Raw genomic sequence first — 27,324 nt, 5'->3', positions numbered from 1 at the left:
GAGTCTGCAGTGAGCAATAAATGAACAGCACTGGTACTCAAGCACCATCTTGACAACTATTTTTAAGGGCCAGATCTTGCAAACGCTTAGTACAAGGCATAATGCCTATAACCATGAGTAGTTCCTCTAACTGGTAAGTAAGCATTGTGCTATCTCATAATCGTTCACTGAATCAGACCCTAAGGAACTACTGAGCTTCTAACCCTTCCATTTAATATTAACGTAATGCTGCTAATACAGATTAAAGGCACTCTTAAACAGCTGTCAGTGAAATGTGGACTTCATTCCAACCAAATGTTTCTTTTGAGTAAACTTGCAAATGTTCGTTAATTTAAAAAAAAAATATATTTTTTTCCTTTTAGGATCCTGCAGGTATCTTTGAACTGGTGGAACTTGTTGGCAATGGAACATATGGGCAAGTCTATAAGGTAAGGTCTCTGAATGTGTCTGCAGCAATTATGATTTCCTGGTACATGAGTTTACATATTAGACTGCTCAATGCTTATCTACATTACACTAGATCTGTTTCAGAGGTGAACAGAAACTAGAAGCCGTCTGTGAACTTCGACTTACTTCTTTCAGTACCTGTATTTGATCCTCCTTCTCAAACTTCATTACAATGAAGTTCCTAGTTCTGAAATTGTTCTTGGAAACTGTCTTTTGATTTATTTTTTTTAATTTCCTCTTATTTTCATTCTTTCCTGAATGTGTTCAGTGGGCAGCAATCTAGATGGTGCAGTAGTTTAATACACTAGCCTGTCACTTCTAGAGAGTGGAATTTGGAACTTGATTGGTTAACAAATGAAATGAGTTTGGTTTTAATTTAGTCCCCCGTCCACATACAATCTGACTCGTTCTGCCAATCTGTACTTAGCAGAAGGCCACAGCAAGAAAGGAACTTCAGAGTCTGGAAGCTTGGTTTAAAATGCTTCTTAATATTGGAAATGATTCTCAACCAAAGCCCTGGACACTTCAGATATTTCTTTGAAATCTATACACAGTTCTTGTAGATGACTCCGACATCTATAATGAGCTAATCATATCCCCAGATCCAAATACCATCCTAATTCAGAATTTGGATCTCCGCTGGTTTGGGTTTCTTTAAGGTTGGTCCTAAATATACTTATTGCATGGTGTGACAACGAGGGTTAAAAATCGCTGAAAGCTGTTTTCAAATTCTATATGGGACTATGCTAACTATTCTGCCCTATGATAATAGTCCCTCTGGTTCAACTTTTCTAAGGGCCTCTAAGGGCTTGTCTACACTTATCAGGGGATCCACGTGCAGCGATCGATGCATTGGTGGTTGATTTAGCGGGTCTAGGGAAGTCCTGCTAAATCGACTGCAGATCGCTCTCCCATCGACTACTGTACTCCACTGGATTGAGAAGCGTGAGGGTAGTCGACAGGAGAGCATCTCCCATCAACATCGCGTAGTGTGGATCTCATGGTAAATAGATCTCAGCTACGTCGACTTGAGTTATGTTATTCACGTAACTTGAATTGTGTAGCTTAGATCAACTTTTCCCTTTAGTGTAGACAAGACCTAAGTGTACACACCCAATTTATACACAGAATCTGTATTTGCATGTGCAGCTCAGCTCACTGTGAACAAAGTTAGTGAATCTGTGTGCACAAATTTCCTTTTTTTTTTTTTTTTTTTGGCACACTCCCAATCAGTCACTTGGAAAACATGGTACTTGCTGTCATGCACTGGCATACACCAAGCTTCCCCCAAATCAAGAGAGGAAGGGAGGAAAAGTTTGTTTTAAAAGCTGTCAGGAAATATTTGTTCTGAATTCTGGCTTCCACATCATCCCATTGCTGTAGGCTAATCCCTTTAATCTGATGATAGAATTTAAATTAGTTGAGGATGAACTGAAACTTCTGGAGTTAAAAGTGTGTGGATTTCTAAACTGGAATAAATATAGACTTTAGCAAGGATATATTCTGGTGACTCTTCCTCTTTGCTATTTTTTTTATTGTGTTTTTGCATTAAGTTGATGATGATATGCTGTTTTTATTTCCATCGTTCTTCCTGAATCATCAAGGCCAAGAGCATTAGTTTGATGTTGAAACTGTTTTTTTTTTCAGCTGGTAAAATAAGTGTAGAGATTGACCTTATTTTAACATGTGCATATTTCTAACAAGCAGTGGAAACTGTGACTGTAACATCCCTTCAGAAGCTTAATGCTTGTATGGAAAAGCAGAGACACTACACATACTTTACACTCTTCTTTACACAGTTCTGTTTGTGTTTCCTGTCCTGTCAAAATATTTGATTTTTAAAGAGTCCAGTTATCTGAAGCAGAAAATTCTAAAATTATTCACACTTAGTTTTCTGGGGGTAAGAGATTTTGATCATTTCAGTGTGTGGCCCTTTTTCACTTCTGCACAAAGCATCTCACTAACTGTTTGCAATCAGAGTGCTCAGATTAGTTAAAATCAAAATGATGCAGAACGCTTCACATGGTTTCATTGCAAACAAGGTGGTGGTCTTCGAAGAGAATATTATGCTCAAACCAAAACTGCAGGCCTAAATATCTACATGCTAGAAAGAAACTTGCATCCAAATATGAACTCTCTGGCTTGGTCACCCATCTAGTTTAGACTGAGATTTTCTTTTCACTTTGGTTTCATACATTTCAAGGCAAGAAGGGACCCCTGTGATCATCTAGCCTGACCTCCTGTATAACAGGAGGGTTAGAGGGTTGCTCAGGGTTAGAACTTCCCCAGAAGAATTCTTTTTGAATTAGAGCATATCTTTTTTTTTTTTAAATTGCCAGTCATGGAGAATCCACCACAATCCTTGGTAAATTGTTCCAATGGTTAATTATTCGAATTACACTTGAACTCAAGCCTCAAAACAAAATTTAAGCGATGTGAACCAGAGGAACTGTTAATATGAAGCATAACTGACTGTTAATGGTGTCAGTCCTGGACAGTTGGGGAGACATAAGATCTTGATGTCCATTCCATCAAAATCTCCCTGGCAAAATGTCTTTTGCAGCCGGACAAACAAACAGATCACTAGAAGATCTCCAAAGATGCTTTGACCTTTTTGTTCCCTCTAAATTATTTTCTGGAAATGCCACTATGCAGGAATAATCTGCCGCAGCTTGTATACCTAATTTGGTGTAATGAAGATGAGAACCCATGTAATCACCCTCAAGGTTGACGACTTTAGAAAAAAATCATGTGCTCTAGTCCAAAATGAATTATTTTTGGGAAGCTCTATGGCCTGTGTTCTACAGGAGGTCCGACTAGGTGATCACCTTCACCATTCTGGCCTAGGAATCTATGCAATGTCTGAATTCAATTGAATTCTGGTAGCTTTGGAGTAACTCCTATTAACTCCCTGAATTCAGCCCTGTGCAATAGTCACAGCAGTGTAAACTTGGAATAGCAGAATTTGGCCCATGTTTCCAAATGCAAGCGAATCATGGATGCATGGTTCACTGCAGCTCAATGCATTTTTGTGCTCCGTGCAGGTAGTTAGGGGTGAGCAGATGGCAGGATTTTGATTCCATGAAGTCTCATGCGGTTTGTTCAATTGTTTCTGTCTATTTTGTAAAACTAGCTGGTCTGAACCGGAAATGTTTCTGAACTGCGCATGTCTAATGGACACACTAATACAGGTTGTATTGCCAGTTAAGCAAAATAGATTTTCAAATTTGCCAATGCTTATCTGAATCTGAACACTCCTTTTTACAGAAATTCTGCTTAGCTCTTGTAGTTATTACTGTAGCCTCTCGTCCCGTCCCCCGCCCTATAGTTTGTGCATGTTTAGACTGTAAGGCCTGGTCTACTCTAGGAAATTTGGTTGGTGTAACACCATTGCTCAGGGTTATACCCTTTAATTACACAGTTAAACCAACCTAACCCCTGGTGTAGACAGTGGTAGTTCGATGGGTGATTTCTTCGGTTGACCTAGCTTCTGCCGCTCGGGGAGGTGGATTACTTATGCTCATGGGAGAAGCCCTCCCGTCAGCATTGGTAGTCTCTTTGCTAAATCACTACAGTGGCACTGCTGCAGTGCTTTATGTGTAGACAAGCCCAGAGCCTTAATACTGGACCCCAAAAGGCATCTCACAGTAGCACCCTCTCTCTCTCTCGCTTGCTGGAATAGCATCTCCTTTTTGTCTTGCTCCATGTGCCTGATGTGTAAATCCATTCTAACCAGGCCTTGCAGTTCTGTGGTTCCATTCCATAAACAGAAAATGATTAAAAAAAAAAACATTCAAAGAAAACATGTTTTAAAGGGCGCACCTGTTTCATGCACTTCAATTGGTGGAGACTATTGACCTTGTTAAAATAAATAGCAGAAGTAGGGGGTGATTTTTTCCCTTGCCGTAGGTCAGACAGTGGAGCACTTGTATGAATAGCCCAGGGGGTCTGCTCCTGTGAGTAAGTGCTTGCCATCAGTAAATATTCCTTGGGCTTGCCCTTTATCATCTGACACCCAACTGATAACGCATCTCATAATCCAAAGGGGTTGTGAGCTGGCTTATCTGTCTGCTTGATCACATAAGGCCATATTCTGCGCTAGGGACCAAATTCTGCCATTGAAATCAGGACTTTACACCCTTACATCAGAAGAAAATTTGTCTGTAATTGAAACGCTCACTGAGATTGCTGAGTGCTATGCAAAGGGTAGGATATGGTACAGAATGTTTGAGGCAGAATTTTGTATTCTGGTGGCTGGAGTAAGGGAATGGGGGATCGGGAGACTGTGTGAGCTTGGGATAGGCGTAGTTTGACATCTATATTGACGGGGGGGGAAGCTCCAGTCAGGGCAATGGAGCCACGGATGGGGGCGGTGGGGGAATTCCGCACCTGCCCGAGGCTTGCAGTTGAGGGAGGGCAACGCCTCTCCGACCCCTTTTCCCCCCAAACTACGCCCAGGGAGCTTGTTGAAAGTCAATTAACCTCTCCCTGGCTCCAACCACCCCTCTATAAAATGAGATTGACCATGCTTACCAGCCTTTGTAAAGTGCTCGGAGAAGTGCAAAGTATGTTCGTTCTCTTGGTGGGAGGTTCTCATTTTGGATTGTTGGAGGTGCAGTGAAGCAGTGCTGCAGCTTGACTGCCAGAGCAAACTGAGTTTAACAGCCAAAACCCTAGTCATGAGGACATTTCTAATCACCAAAATAATCACATTTTAAAATCGCTTCTCAGGATTACATTGTTTAAAAAAAAAATAAAAAAAAATCTCTGGCTGCAGCCATTGACTCTACCTATCCTGAGGCTCTGTACCGACTGAGCAAGGGCTCAGGACAGAGGATTTGTATGTGATGTGTTAGTTTGAAATTAATAGTTGACACATAAGTATTGCGGATTTGTAGCCCGCTCAGCATTTGAGATCTTGAATCTGTCATTTGCATTCACTTAAGGAATTGTTGGTTGGTCAGCCCCCAACACTTTTGACAAGTGTTTCATTGTACAGTATGCCTGTAATAGAGTAAATTTTAAGAGTGCTTCCTCCTTACAAAGGAAAGCAAGGAGTTTGTGAGAGAGAAAATAAAGGAGTTTATGGAATCTATTATGCATCTGATTTCCCGCCTGCCCAGCCCCTGAAAGCTTAAATCTCCACCTGATTAGTGGATGCTTTCTAGTTTCCTGCATAGGGCCTGGTTCTGTGACATGCTGGGCACCTCGTGCAAAGGGCTGAGTGGACTAAACTCTGCTGATTTCAACTGAATTTTCTGGCTGCACTAGAGAATCTCCCCCAACTCCCTCTTTTCAGTTGTGAGGAGGGTCTCCTTCCTTTTCCACCTTTCTGTGTTGTATCCCCTTCTCTCTTTGATGTAACCATGAGCACCAGCTGTGGTTCTGCCAACAGGGCAGTGCCTCATGGGGGGAGGGGGGCGAGAGGGGAAACAAATAAAACCAAAGTAAAATAAAACATTTCATAACAATTCTTAGAACCAGTCACAGCTGTTACTTTATGCACTACTGTAATCACTGTAATACTGTTAATGGGCCTCAACTGAGATCAGGGCCTCATTATGCTAGGTGCTGTACAAACACATTGTAAGAGACAGTCCCTGCCTCAAAGAGCGAAATAAACAAGACTGATGAAGAGCGGGAGGTGAAACAGGTTAAATGGCTTGCTCAAGGTGTCACAGCAGATTGATTGCAGAGCCAGGACTTGAACCCAGGTCTGCAAATATGTAGGCTAGCACTCGACCAAACATATTGTAGGCCCAATATGTTGGCCACCGTTGCCTCACTCACGTAGTGTTTTTTACACAGGGCTTGTTTTGCGCTGGTGCAGATTCCTGGTCTGTGCTGACTCTTTTCAAACAGCACAGGGCGCCTGTAGGCCACTAGCGAAGGAGAAGTTGTAATGACAACCGTTGGGGCCTACTGTCAAGGGCCAGAATAAACTAGGGGTCAGTCTCCCCTTGATCTCAAGGGAGCTGGTTCTGACTGACAGGGACTGCAAGGTTTGCAGTGGAATGCAAAACCCCTTCATTTGCATTAATAAAGCAGCTAGTCATAGTGTTGTGATGACTGACTGCTGTTACAATCTTGACACAACGAGGGCTCGGAGGATTGACATTTCTTACTAGAGCAAGAATATGAACAGTCAGAGCAATTGCTAACGGAGCTCTTTTCCACACTCCGTCGTTCTTTGTTTCCCACTGTGTGTGGGGGTGAGCATGACTCTGGGGGAGGTAACAAAAATCTTACCAAAGTGCTTCAGATATTAGCAATTTCCCTATCAACCAGCCCGAGACTGCCTCACACAAATAAGAATTCCTGAACTATTAGCGCACTACACTTCCTAGCTTGCATAGGTCCAATATGACATATGCTGTGAAATGTCTTTCCCTATCCATATTGTGTGAGATGGGCACAGCATGATAGAAAATGTTAATCGCCAACAAATTTCATAGGCATAATTACTAGAATACCATTCTTGGTGATTGCAGCTGGCGCTCAGTGGTATTGATGAACAGTCTTTCATCATTCAAAATTCCTGGACAACTAGAAGGGTAATGATGCAAAGCCACTTTTAAGTCACATGGCTCTCACCCTTAGATTGCAGTACAATAAAAAATAGACTATCGACCTACATCCATTGTAACGATGGAAGCAGTTCCCCGCTTGAGCTATGCTATCTCAACAAGACCACAGGGAGGAATTGTACCTTATGGAGAGACAGTACTCTTGTAGACCAATGGCAGGCGTTCGCCACATCTGCTTGCTGCCCCTTTGGGAGAAGCCTGTTCCACCAGGAAGTGGTAGCAGGGATCCATCTGTGAACTCAAGAGCAAGACCCTTGCTCGGGGGCACAAGCTAGGGCGGGAGGCTCCATCAGCAACAGCTCCACCATGGAGTACCCATGTAAGTGTGAGCCACAGTCTGGTCCAAAGTGACCTACATATAAGGATCACCTGAATGATAGATTAGTAATAAGGATTTTTCTAGTCCCATATCTCTCTCTCCTAATTGCAACAGGCCACTGGAAGCTCTCAGCTACAAATAATTTCTTGGGGGGCGGGGGTGTCAGTAAATCTTCATGCACTGCATCTCTCTCGGTGGTGGTGGTGGTTTTTAATGAGAAACCACTTTGATGGTGGTTTATCTCTTCAATTGACCTGGAAGAGCTTCTTTATTTTTCTAATAATTCTGTGTCTAATGGAACAGATTTTAAAATAATTTTGAGAGCGGGAGCTACCTAGTCTTAGTCTATTTAAGATGAGGTTATTGTTTTGTGTTTAATTTTGTCATCTTGAATACATGAATACAATTAATCGGCCTTAAAATAATCCGCCGTTGACTCATTGTTTTGCTGCTTACACTTCTACATTCAGTCAACTGTGTGCTACGATAATGGAAACACCTTTGGAGAGTTCTATATTCTCTGAAATATTTGATCTTCTATACAATGCTTTGACGATTTAAGGTGAGCAAACCTGTTAATTGGAACTGGTGAAAATTTTATAGGCAATAATTTTTCTTACCTGTGGAAAGTAGGAGAAATTATTTAACCTTGAGGTGTTCACTTCATAGGATATTCCCCTTGTACATCACACCACTATCTTACGTATAACTAACATTTCTGCATTTCATTGCCTTTTTGTGGTGCTGTGGTCTCTGGTGTCCAGTGTGGGACTCCCTTCCCCACCGCTGTACTACATGACTAGAGCATGTGCACAGCTGGAGGTTAGGAGGTGCAGGCAGAGGTTGCAATGTTGCCCACCCCTTTCATTCTGGGATGCCTTCTCCCTCCCTCTCTCTTTTTTTCTTTTCTTTATCCTGAAATAATGCCATTCCTTCTCCCACCTATCAGTTGCCAAGTAACTCTAAGAACAATACCCATATGACTTGTAGCTTTTAGATCTCATAACACTCTAATTTAGAAGACAGAATAAACCGTGTAACAGCTTAGTGATTAGATGGCATTTACCAGCTAATTAAACAATCAATAGTTACTGTGTAATTATAGACTTATTCCACAGCACAGTAGTTTGTACCCTGCAAGATAAAGCAATGCTAAAGTTCTAAATGTAGGGGAAAATCCCCAGTGCTCTAAGGACTGCAGCATTTGGCACAGAATATAAACACTGTAAAGCCCCTGGAGTGGATAACATACAAGCAGAACTAGTTAAAAGTGGTGGAGAGGCACCCGATATGACTTTTGGAGTCTGGAAGATGGCCCAAGACTGGAGGACAGTCCCTGATGGTTCCTGTTCTTCAAAAGAAGGACCCAATGGTTTGTGAAAACTACGGCACAATCTCATTATTGACACGCCCTTGCAAAATACTGCTGCACCTCATCTTGAAGAGGATTGTACCCAAGATAGAGAACTTTTTGGCTGAAGAACAAGCCAGGTTTAGACCCTGAGGAGGTATAGTTGAGCAAATATTCAATCTGCGTGAGCTATATGAGATGGTGCTGGCGAATGATGGGAAGGTGGTCCATGACTTCACAGATTTTGCCAAGACATTCAATAGCATGTGGCACAAACCTCTTTGGGTAATTCTGCAGGTGGCTGGAGCTGGTGCAAATGTAGTAAGACTGATACAAATCTTGAAAGATGCACAATGTCTTTGGTGTTTGTGGGACATGAGTAGAGTAGTTTCACCTGAGAATAAGTGTCAGGCAGGGCTGCATGCTATCACCAACTATCTTCAATGGTCAACTTGCAGAAATCTTAAGAGGAGTCACTGATGGAAAGCTACAGGATAATGTACCAAAAATTAGTCATCTGTGCTTCACTGATGATATTAATCTGATTAGATCGTTGCAAGGAGAGGTTCAAAAATTGCTAGAATGAGTAGTGGTGGAAGCAGAGAATTTCAGTGTAAAGATATCTCATGAAAAGACAATGGCAATGGTTACATAAGTCTGTTGAAAAGGCAAAGATTATTCCTCCCCAAATCTGAGGAGGCCATGGAGTGTGAGCACTTCAAATACCTGGGTAGCATGCTCACAAGGGATGCTAAACATCACATAGAGATCTGACAGAATTGGACTTGTGACCACTGCTCTAGGACACAGCCACATTTAGTGAAGTTAAAGTAATACTTGGAAGTGTAAAACGAAATTGCTATAGTCTCGTCTTCAGCATTGTGCTATCTGTGAGTTGTGGATGCTAAGGAAACAGGACATTCAGAGGCTTGCTGCCTTTGAATTGAAATGCTACAGGCAATGGCTGCACATTAGCTATACCTTGTGCACAACACTAACGAAGTAATCGTCCAAATTTACAACATAACCAGAGTCATACCTGACATCAAGACAGTCAGACAAAAACCCCTTCAGTTTGTGGCAGATGAGGGTCAGATGAGCAGAGGAAGATTGCTGAATCAACTTGTGCAGGGACTAACACTGGGGCAGGGGACATCCCCGGTGAGTGGCTCTGTGATGTAGCTGCCTGGATGGAATGAAGTATTGCATGCTTCTCGAGGCTGTGTGAAGACCACAAAATGTTGAAGATTGCTGGGCCATGACTCCTGTGTGTTGTATCTCTTGTTAATGGTGATGTGACTTTATAGTGCTCTGCACTATGAGAATGATAACCAAGTACTATCCTCCTAAATATATTAGGGAAGAATAGTGAGACAAGTATAAAATACTCTTATTTCTATATATGATATATGTAAACTAGAATTCTGTATAACAGAGTTAAGTTTACTCAGACTTCATTACTGTGTTTGTTTTTTTGGTAGGGGTAGGTAGAAAGCTAAAGGCTGCTGTAACAAAGGCTCTGATTTGTTTGCCTCTTGATCCTGCATGACAAACCTTTTTGAATGAGACTCTCCCACTCCCCATGCAGAAAATGTGTCCTCCCCCTCTTCAGCAGCACATGTAGAGGGCCCTTGGCTGGTCTAGGGATCTACATGGTAGGATACTGCAGGCAGTGGGTGAGCCAGGGAAGAAGTGGGCAGGTCAGAGGGAAGCACACCACCTGCACCCTGTGGAGGTTCCCCCACCAATGCCATGCAGCCTGAGGTGGTTGCTTATTGTTCTTGGGGTGCATAGTAAATTAGTGTACAAATTTCCTTTGTTTCTATCTTGCTACAGGAAAGCACATCTGAGTGCAGAAATGGCGTTGCGCATCTGCCCCACCATATACAGTAGATGCCGGTTATTGTCAGTCCTGATTAGTGACATCTTTTGGTTATTAGCAACACTTTGCTGGCAACCAATCCTGTCTTGTTTTAATGTTAATGGGATTCAGATATTAGTAACTGGGATGTTTGTTTGTTTTTCTGTGTAGCCTTGTGGGCCCCCAGTGCCTCCACTCCCCGTGTAAAGCTCTGGAATCTCGGTTGCAGCTTCCCTCCCACTCTGCAGCACCAGGACTCCTGTTACCTCTTGTGTAGGCAGCAGGTCTCCAGCCGCTGGGCCACCCTGTGCTGCTGTTCTGAGCATGGGAAGAGGCTACAGGCAGGGCAGCGTGCTGGATGGGGACCAGGAGTGTTGGGGGGAGGGGACCTGTGGGAAGGCACAATACATCTCCCTGTGCTCTTCAGTGTGTATCTTGCCCTGGCACCAGGGGCCCAGGCTCGGAGCATCCCCATGCTTCCTTCACTGGCGGCTGCCGCGTAGGCCAGGAAAGCTAAACCCCAGCTCTTTTTTCCCCTGGCAGCAGCCCAGCAAACCTGCCTTCCACATATTTGCAACCTCGGGATAATGGCAACTCTTTTCTGGGAACTGAGAGGCTGCTAATAAGCAGATTCCACTGTATGCAACTTATGTTGAGATAATTCCTTTCAAACATGCTACTCTTTTATACCAGGTCTTTGCCGAACTACAGTGCTCAGCCCCATGAAATCCATGGGACTACTCACAGCAGTAATGCTAAGCACCTATGTTAGTGTTTACCCTACGACTTAGGCTGAGTGGTAGTTACTCCTCTGTTCAGCCATTTGCTCCCTATATCGCTGTTGTATGTAGGCAAGCGGCATCCCGCTCAGCCACAACAATACAACGTATTGAATTTAGTTAATTGGATGTGTCTTTAGAATGGTCTTTCTGTCTAGATTATCATCTGTGGCTATGTTAAAGGTTTCTAATACAGAAGCCCCCTGAATGCCTATCTACAGGAATAGGAATCATGTCTTTTATAGGAATGGATATCCAATGGAAAGGGTTATTTTTAAAATGATTTGAGTGATACAATATCCATTCACTTTGATCATACACTCAGAGGACGCTGTCTTTGACAACAATTATAGCCTTCTTATTTATCACTTGTTTGTTAAAAAGGTGTGCATGGCTCTCTACAGAAGAAGCAAAAGGTCCTAATCCAAGGTGCGTTCAATCTGCCACAGACATAACACAAACAGCTCTGACTAAACCACGTGGGGAGGGACCAGGGTTACAAGAGTTAGATTATGAGTTGTGTTTAGATTACAATCCTATCTTTAGTTCTTCTTTGGTTTTTAGATCAGAGTTAGAAAACTACATGAAAGAGAAGGACACGTCTTTATATTTGATCTCTATAGTGCACCTAGAGTGTGTGTGTGTGTGTATATATATATATATATATAGATAGATAGATAGATATTGTGTGTGGTCATTAGTTTTTGGTGATTAATCACTGATCCTTTAGTTGAGTGGAAAAAGAGTTACTGTACAGCACAAAATTATGATGACCCAAGGGAATTGTGTGTGTGTGTGTGTGTGCGCGCGCATGCATTTGGCCCAGTCTAACTTTACTTGGGCAGGTTGTATCTTTAAATAAATGAAGTACTTGAAGTTAGCATTCAGCAGAGTTCTGGAAGGATCTAGACTTCCAGTAACTTCTAGTGCTCAGCTCAAACCATAGAGAATGCCATGGGAACATGGCATAAACCCAGTAATATTTTGCCTAAATCTGGAGCTGGCCCAATGAACTGGGATAACTAAGGGCCTAAGCTTTCAAGCACCATTGTTGGTGTGCTCATTTACACATCAATACCCAGAATGCCCTGCTGGCTCACAGCTATTTCGCGGTAGTGCTTTGTGAATTTAATTGAGTGGCTGAATGCTGTTTCTGTAGCAAGTGGATTTGCTAAAGGTTGTTTTGAGATATTTTCTTCAACATTTTATGGAGGGAAGCAAATAACTAGGGTTGCAATGCTAAGTTGTGTTAGATGTTTAGCCTGTCAATCATGCAGCACTGAGGGAAGCCAGGTTATTATTGAAAGTTTCTTAGTACATTGGACTAGGGATTGTTCTCATGGGGACTGTGGAACAGACATTGCAGATTCCTGAGCCTGTTGTTAGCTGATACCCGGAGAGTTTAAGCAAGTAATGCAAGACAAGGACAGCATTAATTGTTTTAATAATAGTTGCTTTATTATCTCTCTGTCTGAAAGACTGATGGTCAACAGTTTGGTGATTAATCACTGATCCTTTAGCTGAGTGGAAAAAGAGTTACTGTACAGCACAAAATTATTATGACCCAAGAGGATTGTTACTGAAAAGAATGAATCTTAGTTTATACACAGAGCTTTCATATCTGAAAACTAACTGATGTGACTTGTCTGGGAGACTGGGCTAAATATTTAAAAGGAAGAAACACACCAACCCCCACCCCCCATATGCATTGCATACTTGCTCAGCTAATATTGTTGGTCCCCTCTTGTCTGTTCACCATACAGACGGCTGTATTTGAGTTACCAGAAAGTCCTGACCAAGATTTTAAAGGTGAATAATTAGGTAAGATGTGAATTATCACTGTTAACATTGTAATAGTGTCTAGAGGCCCCAATGTCCTGGGCTATATACAAACACATAGTAAAACAAGCACCTTGCTCAAAGGAGCCGACATCTAATTTTCAGACAAGATCTAACAAGTGCATTTTGCAAACAATAGGAAGGAGGCTGAAGGGAAGGTAACCCTGATATGATCACATGGTTACGTAACGTAGTGCACAGCTAGAGTCTGATGCAATTTTGGGTAGTATTGTACCTTCATTTGTGTTGGTTCTTCTAGTCTCCAGCGATCTTCCTTCTCAGGGTTTTGTACTGCTGTCCATCACCATGTTATGGGAGCATATCCATTTGTGATTATGGATTGACAGATTTCATAAACTAAGCAAGGTGTAAGAGAAGATACTAACTCCATTGTCTTAGGTAAACTCTAATTTGGATAGTAAGATTTAGAATACCTAAAAATTTCCCCGGAGCTTCAGTCAATATAGAGTTGGGTTTCCTGTCCCAGACTATTGTGTAACACTGCTGCATACTGTTGTTTAGTGACTGCAGTGTTTCAGCTCCAGTGGTGGCTGCATTTCAGGAGGGTGAGTGAAGCATTTCATTTATATGTACAGTGGCTCAGGGTCCAGCAAACTAACCAACATAGGCAGATGCCTGTGTCCTTGTGAAGCCCTATTGACTTCAAGTTTGTACGGGTTTGCCTGTGAAGATTACATTTCCGTGGTCTGGGGATCCTTCAGTATGAAGGGCATAGTATGAAATGTTAAGTCCTCCTTTCCTCTGTAGTGGCTCCCTCCCTTAACCAGAATGCAATGACATAAGAACGTCCATATTGGGTCAGACCAAAGGTCCACCTAGCCCAATATCCTGTTTTTTGACAGTGACCAATGCCAGGTGCCCCAGAGGGAATGAACAGAACAGGTAATCAAGTGATCCTTTCCCTGTCCCTCATTCCCAGCTTCTGGTAAACAGACGGTAGGGACATCCTCCCTGCTCATCTTGGCTAATAGCCATTGATGGACCTATCCTCCATGAATTTATCTAGCTCTTTTTCGAACATTATACTAATACGCCTGACAGCAGCCTGTCTTTAGGCAGATTTCAGCCCCTAATGACTTATTGCTTTCCTTAAATATGTACATATACAAGGATTGGTTTGGTGAATTTTCATCAGCTCTTATTGGGGCAGAAAAGAAGGCTGAGCTAATATAGTAGTATAAAATAGTACCTACTAGCTGATGCTTAGAATTAAAACTTAAATTTGGCATGCCCCTATCACAGTGATATTTAAAAAAAAAAATAGGCTAGACACTCTCCCTAGTTTAATCAAATTGCGTGCATGGCCCTGAAATGTGGTCTTCCCAGTTGATTTTTATTATGCCACGCAAGCAGCTAAGTCTCAACTGGGAGAACACTTAAAACAATGTTTCTTTTTTTTTCCTTTTTTCTTTTTTTAAAGAAAAAAGCTTTGTTACCAGAGCAACTGGTACATCTTGTGCAGCTTAATCTGTGAAAGATACAGAGAACCCTCCCCCCAAAGCCAACCCACACACGCCCACATGCCGGTATGTCACGTTAGCTTTTGTGCTTTCTGAATAGTTCAAGGGAAAGGTGTTTCTGCGCTTCAAGCCTTTAGAACACAGGTTCTAAATGGTAACAAAAAGAGATTAATGAATTAATAATGCCTTATAATTATTTTTAATTTTTTCCCCTCAAGTGTGTGGTGGAAGAGGATGGTGTGAGGGCCGTCAGCATAACCGTGGGATTATGAGATGACATTTGTCCACGCTGTCCCCTATGTCACTGTGTTAGCTCTGCTTTGGCGGAAAGCAATACAATAGTAGCTGCAGTTGTTTGAATAAAGATAAACTCAAGATGCAGGATGAGGGTCACGGTGCTGCATGGTGCAAAAGGCATGGGAGGAGGACAGGCAGAAAAGGAGTTTTCCTGTTGTGCTACCTCTGGCTGTGTAGATGGCTGAGGTGTAGGGCTAAAGGGAGGGGCAGGCGTTTGGAGAATAGCCATTCTGTTTGGTTTGTTCCTTAATTGGGGCAGAGGATGTTACAGTGTGAACTGGAGCCCTGAGCAGCAGCAGCAGCTCTCTCAAGTGATTCACCCATCAAGTAGGGAATGATAACATGCAACGACTGGTCAAGGAAGTACATATCTGTCCCTTTCATGTCTTTTAGTGGGCATAAGGGCACTTATGAACCCACCTCAGTAATCTCAACATGGGATGGACATATATTAAATATTAAGTCATCACTTCCGCTGTAATGGCTCCACCTCTTAACCAGGATGCAATGACACTACACTATTATACTTGACAACAGCCTGGGCGCTGCATGTGTATATAGATAAATGGCTCATATCCATTGATAAGAGGTCACTTGACTGGGAGCCAAACCACTGAGCTATCCCTCCCCCCTAAGAGGCAACTGAGGGGGTCTATGATTTGGATATCTTTAATGAAAAGTGAAAGTAGTGCTGGATGAGAAGCTGTATCGATCTCTACAGTGGCACCCACAGCTGTACGCCTGCCCATACCATTGGGAGGGATGCCGAGTCATTAGCGTTGGGGCCCTTCCAAGTGCAGTGACGACGAGGAGCAGCGCTGGCTGCCTCACTGCGCACTCAGATTTAGCACCAGGGCACCTCTGTCATGATTTGGGGGGTGAAGTAGGGGGAACTGCAGGGCCAAAGTTGAGTGAATGGTGTTCCAACTTGGGTCACAGCACTGCTCAGGTTTGGACAGAAGGGCCATGGGACCAAACCTGAGCGGTGCTATGACCCCCATGCTTGCTCACTCACTCAAGTTTGGCCCGTCCACACTCTTTCCCCTCCCGCCTTCCCCCAGTCATGACAGAGGCCTGTGTCCTCTTTGCACTCCGACAGGACTTGCTCAGTGACTACCTCAAGCATCACTGCATGGAGGGAGCTGGCCAGGGGAAGCCCTGGGGTGTGCTATAATGAAAACTTCTGGGAGTGCCGCTCAGTCTTTGAATACTGATAAGTAATAGTGGTCTGAATGTTGTATGTGACTTGATCAGTGAGGCCAAATTATGGTAGAACTATGGTGGGTTATTAAAATATCCTGTATGAATGTATTGATCTAACTCATGGGTGGGGGAGTGAGGGAGGGCTGTGGAAATGAAGAGGAAAGCAACACACCAGAGCTAGATAATGTCCCATCCCAGCTCACACTTTAAAGATGATGGAGTGAGCTGTTGGCTTCAAAGGCCTTGCCTGTGTCCTATCTGCAGCCAGTTGCATGCCTTGTTTTGGGCAATACTTGGAGCCTGGAGATCAGAAGAGCACTAAACAGTTAAAAAGCCCTTTTTGGGGGGAGAGGAAGTGCCATTTGTCAGATGCTGGCTACAGTGGGAGGCGCAGAGAGACTGTGGAGGAGTCTAAAGAAGTGGGCCCTTTGGCCTTAGGGAAGAGGTAGGCAGGCAAACAGCCTCCTCAGTTTCATTGTTTTAAGACATGTCTTCTCTGAAATGCTTTTGTTCTAAATGAACAATGCTTTGCTTTAACAAAGCGGTTTGGCCGCTGATTACCCCTGTTGTTGCCCCAGAGGGAACAGAACCGCAGGGCCTGAGCCTAAGGTATGTGGGACTGCAGCCAAGGCCTTGTCCGAGAGTGGGGGAATCCTGTGATTCCCACCCCCAAGACAGAAGTGACAGCTAGAGCCTAGAGACCTGATGGGATTGCACTTGAAGACACCACGAGGGTTCAGAGGTGCAATTTGCTTGGTAACTTTGAGAAAAGTAAATCAAGGTTGTTCTGATATCTGATGCAGTGTATTGGCAGCAGACCCTGCGGTATTTCCCAACTGCAAAAGAATATCCAAACGTGCAATTATTTCAGAGTAAGTTTCTTCTTTCAAAAGGTCTAATTTAGAAATGCTCAGATCCTTCACTGGTGCAAATCAGCACAGCCCCATAGAGTATAGTGGAGCTATGCCAATTTATGTGACTTTATGATCTGGCCCCTACAGTGTTTTGCGGGTAGTGAACCACGACAAAGGATGGAGAAGGGCAGTGGTAATGTGGGTTTTGCCATGTGACTGACTGGGATAGGTTGGTAGAGGCACCATGGCGTGCAGTGCCAAATGTCTCCCAGAGCTCTCATGAAGCAGAGAGGATCTTTAAGTGGATTAATTACAACTTAGATTTTAGAAGTATCAGAAATATTAAGTTTATTATGATTAAATTGTGGGATTTCTTATCTGTTCAGAGGTCTCTCATCCTCCATTTTAATGTTAATGGCGCAATGTGGTGTCATCAGGGAGGTGAGCTCCAGTGGGATTTTCTGGGGAAAGTGTGTGTCTCCCCTCCAGGCACAGTTGGGGTTTTCAATGAACGTTCATTTTTTTCCAAGCTGATATTTCATGTGACTTTGCGAGGATCCAAAGAACTACTTAATTTCTTCCAGGAAATACTTCCCACCTGTGTATTTTAATAAGCAACCTTAAGTCCAGGCTTTCTTCCAAACTATTTCTTGTTGTTTAGTTGGTTTGGGGTGTTTTTGTCTAAGGCTCTGATCCTGAAATGAGCTCCCTTTGGAAGACAATGGGACTTCACTCAGGAACTGGAGCTCATTGAAGGATTGGAACTGAAAGCAATAGATTCCTAAGGGCAGGGAGTATGTCTGACTCTGTGCTTCCTATAACCCTGCACCTCTCTGCTGCATAATAGATCTTTCTAGTTATTATCTAAATACTATAGGCATTTTTTCCAGGCATTTTTAGTTTCGGTCCCTTTAAAATTGTGAGTTCTATTTGAAAAGAAAACTAGAAGTAACCTGTTTGGGATATGACTGATTTTAAGAGTGTGATTTATTTTATTTTTAAATGTGTACAGTGGGTGTCATTAAAACCTTAACATTTGCCACCCTTCAGTAGTTGTGACACCATGGGATCTCTCTCTCTAAGCATAGGAAAATACTTTTCTAGGTGTCCAATACCAGATTTTTAATGGCACTAAGGCTAGCTTGATGAAATGTCTTGCTTATTAAATAAGATTTAATGATTGGAAAGGTGGCCCACTGGTTAGGGCATTTGCCTGAGATGTAGATCTGGGTTCAAGTCTCTGCTCTACTACAGACTTCCTGTGTGACTTTGGGCAAGTTACTTGGTCTTTCCTTGTGTCTGTTTCCCTTCTGTAAATTGGGGACAATAGTACTTCAGTCTCATGGGAGTATTATGAGACTAAATACATTAAAGATTCAGGTGTTCTCATAGGATGGTACTGAGGGTGGCTAAGTACCCAATAGAGTACATCACGTGCTGATGCCCTAAATAGTGTACCAGTATTTTGAAAGCACAGAGCACATTTCAAAGGCACAAAGTCACTTCCTATAGCAATGAAATGCAGCTGCGAAGGGGTTAACTTAAAAAACAAAACAAAACAAAAAACCACCCAAGCCACAAAACTTTATTCGGTTATTCCCTTTAAAACACAGTGAATGTCTCCGATTAATAGGCCAATTCTAACACTGATCTAAAAAAAGGTGTTTCAGAATATTTTGGCCATATTGTCTCTCTGAACCTGACTCTCTCATCAAAGATGCTGGTGCCGGTAAGAGCACTCTTTCAACAGTTTAAAGGGAGTGGGCAGAAGAGAGGGGAGTGCTATCCTGTGAATGTTTGTTCAGACTGTATTTGTGAAGCTTTGGTGGTCACTGGGGTTTGTCTTCAGAGACATTTTCTTGCTTGTCGTTTTTTTTCTCTGTTCAAATGCTGATGCGGTTTGACTCGCTGTTGAAGTCTGACTTGGAAGAGCTGAAGGAGAGAGATGCCTAAGGGGGAGCTGGTTGGATCTCTCTGCATCTCCTGCTAGTTAATCTTTGAAAGCTGACGGCGGTGCTAAGCGTCTCTTTTGAACATTGCCGTTTATTCTTAGGCTTACCTGAGAAGCCCTTTGTACTAATTACCTAAAGATGGAATGTGCCAAACAAATATGGGCTGCTTCTGAATGTCTTTTTTTGCAGGGGGGGGGGGGGGAAGGGAAGGGATAGTCAGAATGGCAGTTCAGCCTTTTTTTTTTTTTTTTTTTTTACTTCTTTTGTGAGAGTTTGCTTGAGAAAAGGATCTGGACTGACAGCCTAAGAGACTGAAGCTCTCTCTTTATTCACCAGAGATACCATAACAGTGCAGCCTTCCCCGCTATGGGAAGGTGGTTTTGTCTCCAGACCCGTTCAGTCCTTGGCTTCTCTGCTTATATAGCCCATAAAGGGGTCAATGAGTGCAGCTTGAGGCCCAGTACGGTTATTTATAGTCTTCTACGTAAAAATGAAAGGTAAAAAGTAATTAACAAGAGAGGGTGCTGGGGAGCCTATGCCATGATTAGTGAGAGAACTGCTGTAATACTGCCAAACTATTTCTGCTTAGTAACAGGAACAGGGCCAAAGAGGGGACTGCATAGATAAGAAAGGGATCAGGCGACACCATTATCCTCCAATGAGACACCATCCTTCTCTTAATTAGGGAGGAGGCACACAAAGGGCATTGGAGGTCTCCTTAGCATAGTAATCTAGGCCTGGCACTTAATCCACATGTGGCCGCCATTTCTTGGGCTCCCTGATGCACATCACGTGAGGCCTGGCAGGATAAAGGCTTTTGTGTCTGGTTCTTGTGATGTGGACACTTGGCCACTAAGTACTTCTGAGAATATCAGACTCGCTTAATGACTCTGCCCTGCCGAGTGAATGACTTCCAGTTGCTACAAACATGCACTGGGTTTGAACTGGGAACATAGAGGCTGAAGGCTGTGTTGTCCTTTACCATTCTGTCCTATGACTCTTTTTATACATCTTGCCGTTTCAAGACTCTCCAATTTCTACGATATACTCACTGGAGCAAGACTGATATTGACCATCAGCCATGCTTCCTTTCACTCCTTGTCACGTTAGCTCTCCTTAGAAGAGAGAGCCATTTTAGGTCTAGCCGTGATAAACCAGTTCAGACAAGGATTGACAGGCTCCCCAAATTTATCTAGCTGAAATATAGAAGACTATTTGTTCTTCTGTTCCCGTAGTTCACTTCTGTCACATTCCGAGTGACCCTACAAAAAGGATCAAAGCACGGAGGTTGTTTGCTATTGCAGACTGGACATATATGTGCTGCCCTTCCCCTTCTGCTGCTGTAATTCTGGACAGTTGATTACCTCTGAGCCCCTCAGTCTCACATACACAAACACACCCGATCACGCCCCCAGGAAACAACTGTGGGCTCAACCATCAGCGGAATGCACCTAAAGCATTAGGAACCTGGGTCCTTGGTTATTAAGGCTGGTGGGTTTTGTCATTGTAAAAAATGTGAAAGTCATAATTGAGGGGTTTTGTTTTTTTTAAAGTCACCCTATATTTTAATTCTTACGTTTACATTAGAAAGTGTTTGTAGCTACCAGTAGCAGTTTAAAAGCACATGAAGATAGCAAAATGCCAACAAAAATTACTTAGCTTGGATTGCCACAATCTTTCTGTTCTGGTGGTACAGAATCTAAACCAACGGGGTCCTGGTTTGTGGCTGGGGCAGCCAGGTGCTGTTGGAATACAAATAGTAAATAACAGGGTGAGGTTCCCTCAGGCAGATTTGGGTGAAAGGCTGACTTTATTTAAAACAAAAACAAACCAAAAAATGTCATGGCCATGATTTTTTAGGTTTTGTGTTTGGAAGATTTTTGTGCAAACATTCATCTTTAAGCCCTGATCCTGAATGAACTCCACGCAGGCAGGCCCTGCATCTGCACTGAGCTCCACTGGAGTCAGCGGTGTTCAGGATCTGCCTAAGTGAAGGTCATTGAAGGACTGGAATACTTGTCACTGTGCATAGGTATGTGTGGTCTTTCTGCCTTTTAACCAATGAAAAATCCCTTTGTCACTACCACAGACTTCTGTCTTTGGGGAAGGGAGCTACACCAGGCCTCTCATCCTTAGGGTTCCTTTTACTCATGTAACCCCTCTGCTAGGCTGAAATGATAGCAGCAAGAGCCAGGTTCAATACATAGGGGTCCCTTCCCCACCACGTAATACAAACCAGCTCGAGCCCCCACCCAGTGACCTGGGAAAATCTTACACACACCCCTGGGCGCCTCAAGGAGGCAATACTTCCCCTCTCGCAAGCACAGACTCTTGGTGTAGCAGAAAAGGTTTAATCACATAAGATAAACACCAAGCATTAAATTTGGAAAATACCTCAGCTAGAGTTCATAGGTCAAACCGTGAGCAAAGACCCACCCCAGCAAATTGGGCCGTGTCCTTCTCTCTGGGCCCTTGAGTCCAGCAACCCCCCAAATCACCCACAGTCCCAAAAGTCCCACAATTCAAAAGTCTCTGTCCCGGGTCAGTGCAGCCCCAGAATTCAAGAGTCTCTTTGCAGAGGTCCCCCTCCCCAGCCTAGGTAGAAAGGGGCACCTTATGTGGTTCGGGGCCAACTGCTCTGCCTCTTCGTGGGGTTCTCCTTCCACTAGTCGTCCCCGCAAACAGCTCAGCTCCGCTTGCTCTGTGGGCTGCTCCGCTCTGCCAGCTGCTCTGGTCCACCAGCTGTCCTGTGATCTGCTCCAGCCGTCCTCACGAGCTGCTCAGTTCCACTCACCCAGTGGCTGCACAAACTGCTCCACTCCGCTCTGCCAGTATTGCTTCAGGCTCCCCCACTCATCAGCACAGTGCTCTCAGCTCAGCAAGTCCAGCTCTTCAGTGATTTCAGCTCCACTCATTAGCACAGTGCTCTCAGCTCAGCAAGTCCAGCTCTTCAGTGATTTCAGCTCTTAGTGATTCCAGCTCATAGTAGGGGAGCCCCAGTACCAGTGAATTCAGCTCAGTAACCTGCATCTAGATTCTTAAGGGAATCAAAAATTAACTCTGACATTCCACAGTGGAGAGAGGCATAGGTGGAACTGGTGCTTCTGGCTCACACAAGGAACCTATACCACCAAGTACAGATCTCTGTCCCTAGCCTCTCTCTCTTGACTGGGTTTTGGAACCCATGTCCCTTGTCTAGCAAGTGCTATTTAATTGATAATGAAACCCTCTATCATAAGACAGTTTTGTAGTTCCTCATTTACTTAATCGGGGTGACAACATTTTATTGCTCCTGCCCCAATAACAATGAAATTGGGGCCTCCCACAGCTGTGAAAATAACCATCCCAGGCTGCTGTGCGGTATGCTAAGTGGGGGTGGGTGTGCCAATGCAAATAACTGAATTGCTAATGCGAATACTTGAAACTTCTTTCTGCACTCCCCATAATCTACCACCAGAGGTCAGGGTAGAGCTCATCCTGACTCTGCTTACATCCAGATTACAATTATGTGAAGGTTTTGTACTGACATCTGGATTTGAGTTTTATCTTTTGGATGGCTCCATGTAAAATCCTGTGGTTTCAGCCCAACCCAGGTGAAAATGTGGTGGTTTCAACTAGGTATCAATTTGGATTTTAGGGCTTTTCAAACCTGAAGGTCTGAGGTATGAGCCCATGAGAAACTAAACTAAGAGAGGTTTGGCAAACTAAAACCACTGATCATTGGACAATTCTGGATCTAATCCATCCTACATTTCATCCGTTCCTCCTTTGTCACATGAAAACAGAAAATCAAGGCTTTTCTTTAAAAAAAACGCCTTCTGGTTTTAAACTATCTTTTAAATGTTTTCTTGAATACTTTAAAAAACAACAACACATTAAAAAAAAAGTGCTATGAACAATACACGTTAACAAAGGAATAAAGAAACACAGGTGATGTCCTGTCAGAACAGAGCAATGGTCCATGTAGCCTGATGTCCTACCTTTTGACAGTGGTCAACACCAGAAGCTTAAAACACGGATATTAAAATCCTCCCCAGGCCTGATTCTGGAGCACTTTCTTCCTGGATTTAGCTGGTGATCAGAGAACATCTGGAAGTAGGAGAGATCATAATCCCTTTCATTTTATCCAAGCAAATATAAGTGCAAATGGTCATTAAGTTTCTAAAATGTTTTTATCCATGTTTAAATAGGATCTACTAATATTTTATATCCAAAATTAAGTTTAAGCATGGGGGTGGGGGGAAGTAATATGGTGCAGTGTGTAAGAAATGATGTTGTGCAATGACAAGACCAGAGAATTGTGTAGATCAGAGGTAGGCAACCTATGGCACATGTGCCGAAGGTGGCATGCGAGCTGATTTTCAGTGGCACTCACACTGCTCGGGTCCTAGCCACCGGTCCGGGGGGCTCTGCATTTTAATTTAATTTTAAATGAAGCTTCTTACACTTTTTAAAAACCTTATTTACTTTACATACAACAATAGTTTAGTTATATATTATAGACTTATAGAAAGAGACCTTCTAAAAACGTTAAAATGTATTACTGGCACACAAAACCTTAAATTAGAGTGAATAAATGAAGACTCAGCACACCACTTCTGAAAGGTTGGCGACCCCTGGTATAGATCATCCCACTAGCTTGGTTTGGAAGCTGTGCTGACTTTATTTAAGTGGAGATAAGATGCATCTCTTGATCTTTATCTGAATGAAAACCATTTGTATTGTGTACTTCCAGCATGAAGGGGTGATGCTCAACCTCTGCTGTAGGGAATGTACAATAGAGAATGTTTTAGTTTGATTATATTTGAATGTCCGATTACTTGACTGAATTTTTGCACCTAGAGCCTGGTACAGGCAATCTTTTAAAGCTGATATGTTGAAATCAAAATAGATAGTAGTATTGGTTTGTTGCTGTCACTTAATTCAGGGGAGATATCATGAGTAGCAGGCTCAATGTGAAGATGCTTGGCTTAAAGTCAAAATTGAATGAGATGGTGGTTGCACAGTGTAAAAGCAATATTAGTTATAACATGAGGGTGCTTACTGGTTACAAGGTAAAAACTCGAATCCCTTCCTTCTTTACAGGTCGGTTGGCTCCTTTCATGGAATAACTGCAGCATAGCCATATGTTTGTGCTTCAAATCCGAACCAGGAGAGCCTGGGATTGCCACCACCCAGCTGTGCGTTGTGCGCACAGCTGTACATGATATTTATTATAGGGGCAAGAGCCTTTTTGGCCTGTCGGAGGGGAAGCTGGGGAGAGGGATGGAAAGGAGAGAAAAGCATGTAAAAGGTTGTGGCTGAATCCTTGCTTGGGGCCCATATGAGGGTTAGGTGGGTGGAATTGCGGGTCTTGTCTATTCTTACTTCACCGGGAGGCACAGTGCCCCAACAGGTGCACTGAGGTGGTAAGGTCATTGCTCTGCCCCTACTGCACCAGCCAGTAAAGTTGGCCAGGTGGAGAGTAAGGTGTTCCACAAATGGAGTAGTAGCAGGTGTGAAGCCTTTGCTTCCAGTGCATGCCATGCTTCCCTCAGCTGAGCTCCCATCTGCTGCCCAGTCCTGCTCCTAAGGACCCAAACTACCCCAGAGTGATGAGACAGATCCCTGCAGTCTGATTTGCTCATGGTGCTTATGCACAGCAGACATGGTGTACTCCTGCTAGTAGGTACATAAGAATGGCTGTCCTGGGTCAGACCAATGGCCCATCTAGCCCAGTATACTGTCCTCCAACAGTGGCTGGTGCCAGATGCTTCAGAGGGAATGAACAGAACAGGACGGTTATCGACTCATCCATTCCCCGTTGTCCAGTCCCAGCATCTGGCAGTCAGAGGTTTAGGGACACTCAGAGCATGTGGTTGCATCCCTGACCATGTTGGCTAATAGTTATAGATGAACCTTCCTCCATGAACGTATCTAGTTCTTTTTTTGAACTCTATTATACTTTTGGCCTTCACAACATCCTGTGGCAACAAGTTCCCCGGGTTGACTGTGAGAAGAATGACTTCCTTGTGTTTTCTTTTAAACCTGCTGCTTATTAATTTCATTGGGTGACCCCTGGCTCTTGTGTCGTGTGAAGGGAGTAAATAGCACTTCCTCTACGCCATTCAAGATTTTATAGCCCCCTATCATAGCCTCCATTATTTGTCCCTTTTCTGAGCTGGACAATCAGTCTTTTGAATCTTTCCTCACATGGAAGCTGTTCCATATCCCTAATCATTTTTACTTGCTCCTCTCTGTACCTTTTCTAATTCTAATATCTAGAATTAGATATTATATTCTATAATTGTTTTAAGTGGGGCAACCAGAAATGGGTGAAATATTTAGGTGTGAGGGTACCATGAATTTATATAGTGGCATTATGATATTTTCTATCTATTACTTTCCTAATGATTCCTAACACTGTTCGCTTTGTAAACTTTTTTTTTTTTTTTAAACTATCCCGCACTTTGAGTGACTGAGACCATTCCATATGCAGGGTTGCCACTCACAGTTTTCATTTTTTCTTAAAGCCCCAATTCCTAGAGTCAGATGATTACATGAATTGTGGAAAAAAGAGTGTGAACGCGAGCCCCCTAGGCTCACAAAACAGAACTCCAATTAAAAAGAAACTTTTAAAAACTCTCATGAGTGACGTAAATCTCATGACTTTTGGGGGGCATGGCTCAGACCTTTTTAGTGCCTTTTTTGAGGTTTGGCAATATTACAATTATTTATCAGTGTTCTGTCTGAATCTGGTTTACTTCAGAATGAGGAATGGAAATAAACAGAGGCAGTGGAATAGGAATTTTACGATAACAATCCCTTTTCTGATGGAGCTGTTCAGATCTCTCTTTTCACATTCATGCTACTCCTCTACTGCTGCAATGTTTATTATTTTTATCTTCACAAATGCTGCTTTAAGGACCATGCTGAGTGATTTAGACATTTTAATCCTACCAGCTGCAAACCTAACTTTTTACTGCCTTTGGATGCCAACTGATAAAATCCTTTAAAATGTTTTGATGAATTAAACCTTCATTTGTGGCCTGACTCTGTAAAGTGCTGAGCAGCTGACAGTTCAGTGGGAGCCAAAGGTACTCTGTACCAACACCTTGCAGGATCGAGTTGTGACTGCCCACAGAGAGACACTCCAGTGAGCTGCTTTCTCTAGGCTTCTCTGTGCTGCAACTGTGACATGGGGCCTGATTTTCCTTCCACTTTGTAAGGACTAATTCATCAGTGGTGGAATATAATAAAAGCCTTTTGTTTGGAAGATCGGTGAGCTGTTTCTTTGTGTTTGTGTTTTTATTTTAAGCGAAGTTTCAAATTTACGCCATGGATTCCATAATATTGCTGCTACTCAGATGACTTCTGGCTAGTTAGGGGTGTTTTTTGATAGCCATGATGAGTCACAAAGCTGGCTTAATATCTGTGGTCTGAGAACTAGAATAGCAAGGACTGATAAGAAGCCATTTGTATTACACGCTCATTTTCTCAGAATACATTTTCTCTTATTCTCCTTTCCAAAATACTGTTCTCAAGCAAGAGTGCCCTGGAGAGCTCCAGCTGGACATGTACCTCAGAGCTGTAGCTAGTCAGCTGCTATATCAGCATATATAGGGTGTGTGTGTTAAGGTTGCCAGTTTTGGTTAGACATATTCCTGGAGGTTTTGTCATGTGACATAATCTTTAATTAAAGATTAATCTTTAATTCCTGGAGAATCCAGGACGATCCTGGAGGCTTGGCAACTTGGGTGTGTGTGTATATGTACTGGGGGAATAAAAGGGTAGATTAGTCCTTTTTGCTAATGTTTCCTTCCTGGCCTGTGCACCTCCCCCTCTTTGTCTAAGGTGAAAGAATGTTCCTGTCATGGCAAACATTCTGGTTTCAATTTTTTACCTTGCTGTTTCTGTGTGTGTGTGTGTATAATACTTTTTATTTGGATATACAATGCCTTGTGCTCTAGTGCCCAATCCAATTGTTCAAAAATCATGAGTCAGGCCCAAAAAAATTGTGATGGGCTTAAAACTACTATGATTTGTCTTCTGGTTTTGGAACTTTAGGTTTCAGACTTTCAAGCTCTTCTTGGCAACCAGGATGACTAAAAGTTGTGTAATTTTTTTTTAATGGAAGCTGACTCCAGGACCTGGGGTATTAAATAAAAGTCCAAATGTTAATGAGACTTGTGAGAATAGAAAGAGAGGAAAATGCTGCTTGTACTTGGCTTAGGGATTGTGTGCTTCAGGGACTTCAGTGAGAGCAGTCTCAAGACCAAACCCCATTCTGTGTCATTAATATAAAGATTTCAGAGTGGTAGCCTCGTTAGTCTGTATTAGCAAAAAGAACGAGGAGTACTTGTGGCACCTTAGAG

General features: G+C 43.0%; 1 protein-coding gene across 10 annotated transcripts in view; it reads left to right on the top strand.

Moving 5' to 3' along the window:
- TNIK (TRAF2 and NCK interacting kinase) overlaps window positions 1–27,324 on the top strand; it is a 295,814-nt gene that overhangs the window by 50,289 nt on the left and 218,201 nt on the right. For all 10 annotated transcript variants that reach the window (XM_045030275.1, XM_045030264.1, XM_045030265.1 and 7 more), the window contains exon 2: window positions 363–428. In XM_045030275.1, coding sequence (XP_044886210.1) covers window positions 363–428 — 66 coding nt within the window. The remainder of the gene's footprint in view (window positions 1–362; window positions 429–27,324) is intronic.

The sequence above is a fragment of the Mauremys mutica genome, chromosome 9 (assembly GCF_020497125.1).
Source record: "Mauremys mutica isolate MM-2020 ecotype Southern chromosome 9, ASM2049712v1, whole genome shotgun sequence".
Classification (NCBI taxonomy): domain Eukaryota; kingdom Metazoa; phylum Chordata; order Testudines; family Geoemydidae; genus Mauremys; species Mauremys mutica.
The sequence above is the reverse complement of the archived record's forward strand: the minus strand, read 5'-3'. Positions and strand labels throughout refer to the sequence as shown.